Source organism: Montipora capricornis, chromosome 3, assembly GCF_036669925.1.
Source record: "Montipora capricornis isolate CH-2021 chromosome 3, ASM3666992v2, whole genome shotgun sequence".
In the NCBI taxonomy this organism is placed as follows: domain Eukaryota; kingdom Metazoa; phylum Cnidaria; class Anthozoa; order Scleractinia; family Acroporidae; genus Montipora; species Montipora capricornis.
This window is the reverse complement of record NC_090885.1, coordinates 15,691,817-15,694,316: the sequence shown is the minus strand read 5'-3', so window position 1 is coordinate 15,694,316 and position 2,500 is coordinate 15,691,817. Positions and strand designations below refer to the sequence as shown.

Sequence of the window (2,500 nt, the reverse complement as noted above, 5' to 3'; positions counted from 1 at the left end):
GGGCCTTTTCGGGGCCTCACTCTGCATCTTGAGAAAGGAGGGGATTTCTGTTATCAAAGCCCACAGTCATTTCGCTTGCTATCCTGAAAACGTGTGAAAAGACGAGCTTATCAAAACAAAGCGGATGGCAGTTTCACAAATGAGAATGATATCAAAGACTCACTGGTCTGAGAATGTACCATGTGTGAATCCAGCACATTAACTTTGCACGATAAGGGTCCGAGAGCCCGATACTGCAGTCAGTTGTGTAACACACAATGCACAATGAAACGATTGAGTCTTAGACGACATTTTTTTCCTCCACCGAAACCCATACTTAACCCAAAGCTCAGTTATTGTTAAAAATTGTGAGTTGTGTTGTTTGCAATCCCAGACAAGAAACTTCCAGCTTTTTTTAAAGGTCTTTCTGATAGATAGTTTACCGCAAAGATCCTTTGGTTGTACCTTACCTCTCATCGCTCCGGCCGCTTGAAGCGTTTATATCTTGCGCAGGAGCGCAACAACATCTCTTCAGTGGCTACGAGAGCCGGCTGCATTCACATCTAATGTTACTTACAGGTTTCCCCAAAATAAATGAAACTTAGAGTTAAAGTTTGATGATGTGAGCGGAGTGACACATCTCGTTGAATTACTAGGATGCAACTTCAGTCCACACAAGACGAGCTGAACAGATTGCTTAGCGAAAGATCGTCAGAAGGAGACAAACGAAGATCGTCTGCGGCGAGTTTAACAAGGTATATCATGAAAAATCAAATGTTTGGCATTTAGTTGTTTCCGGACCGGTGCTTTTTATATTCTACATTTTACAAAATGTATAAGGCTCATAAGCGCTTTTTCCGCCTCGTTAGCATATGCCCTTTCAAACGTCGTGCTACTGCCTTGTCGACTTTAACTCGGTAGTAGCACGACGTTTGAAACTGTCCTCAGTTATTTGTTCCTTATTTGTACCCGTGTTGAACTCTATCATCTAGCAAGGGAACACCATTAATTTGCTCACACAAAGTAGCCCGTGGCTAGCTAGTACGTTTGTTTTCTCATCTGTTTTTTTATGTATCGTTTGCAGTCCAAGAAGGATGTCCGTCAAAGAGTCTCCTCCACCTCTTGATGGTGATGACAATATGGATCGGATGCTGAAGGAATTCCAACAGCAGCGAGCCGCAAAGACGCTACAGAGGCAGTGGAGAGGCTTCCAAGGAAGGAAGCAACGAATCAGACAAGAAGAACAAGAACAAGAACAACAACAACGAGTCAGAAAAGAAGAAGACCGACAAAATCAAGCTGCCGCTACGCTGCAGAAAAACTGGCGAAGACACAGAGAAAGGGTAGGGTGACCGATCATGTATCCAATGTTTTCGATGTTTGATCGCGAGAGCGCTGGGACTAGAGGAACAATTTTAGACGATGAGGGAGGGGAGATGGTCAAACCTCCGCACAGTATTCAGGGGTTTCGTTAAGGTTTGAAGCAGGGGGGCATATGGGTTTCATCATCATCATCAAGTCTCATCACCCCAGTAGGCACATAAGGCCTCCACGCTGTCTGACCAACACTCCCTGTCTTGCTTGTGCAACCACTTTGGCTACTTCCCAGCTCCTCCACCCGGCTTTGTTTCGCTTTTTCTCGACTGTTCTTCTCCAAGTAGGTTTTGGTCTTCCTCTCGCCCTCCGGCCTTCAGGAGTCCATCCCAAGGCCGTAAAGCAGTCGTTCTCATCCTCTCTCCCTAGTATGTGACCTAGCCAGTTCCACCTTCTTCGTGGCACCTCACAACTCATGTCATTGATCTCAGCCAACTCAATCACCCGCTTGTTTGTCACTTTCTGCTGCCATCTAATCCGCATTATCCGTGTCAGGGACTGGCACTGGAAGCTATTTAGTTTCCGTTCATCGTTCTTGGTGATCATCCAAGTTTCACAGCCATATAGTGGGACAGGTCGAACTAAAGTCTTGAATAGGCGTATCATATAGCTTTAACACCCGTCAAAGTATTTGGGGGGGGGGTGGGTTCTGGGGGCATGCTCCCCTTAAAAATTGTGAAATTCTTAAGTTGCAGAGATGTGTTTTCCTGCGTTCTGAAGTTCAAAGCAATGTTCTTCAACCACGGAAAAATCACACCTTTTTTTAAACAATTTAGATTTGATACCAGTGTCCACAAAAAATTAAGACGAAATCCGATAGAAAGTCGAGCATTTTCAGTTTTTAGTTGACAAAAAATCTGGTACCAGAATAATTTTAATTATTTTACAGTCCTTTTTACATTTCCTGAAAGCTGAAGATATAAAGATTTGCCTGAAATAACACCGAAAACAATTTCCCATGGGGAACGAGAAAAATTAAATTTCAACGTTCAGAGAAATTGTGCAAACACAGGTAAAATTTCATCATCAGTTTCATTTCACCAGTACTTTCAAGCAGTGCTGGAAATAATTTTTCTTTATTCACAGGACATATGTCCTTTCAAATCTTCATTTTGGTCGGACATTTGACAAATTGGACCGGACATAA

The 2,500-nt window shown here is 43.3% G+C and overlaps 1 protein-coding gene across 3 annotated transcripts in view; it reads left to right on the top strand.

The window, feature by feature from the left end:
- The window catches only part of LOC138042368 (uncharacterized), a 51,591-nt gene that overhangs the window by 32,013 nt on the left and 17,078 nt on the right, over positions 1-2,500 (top strand). For all 3 annotated transcript variants that reach the window (XM_068888228.1, XM_068888230.1, XM_068888229.1), the window contains exons 20-21: positions 636-734; positions 1,064-1,322. In XM_068888228.1, coding sequence (XP_068744329.1) covers positions 636-734; positions 1,064-1,322 — 358 coding nt within the window. The remainder of the gene's footprint in view (positions 1-635; positions 735-1,063; positions 1,323-2,500) is intronic.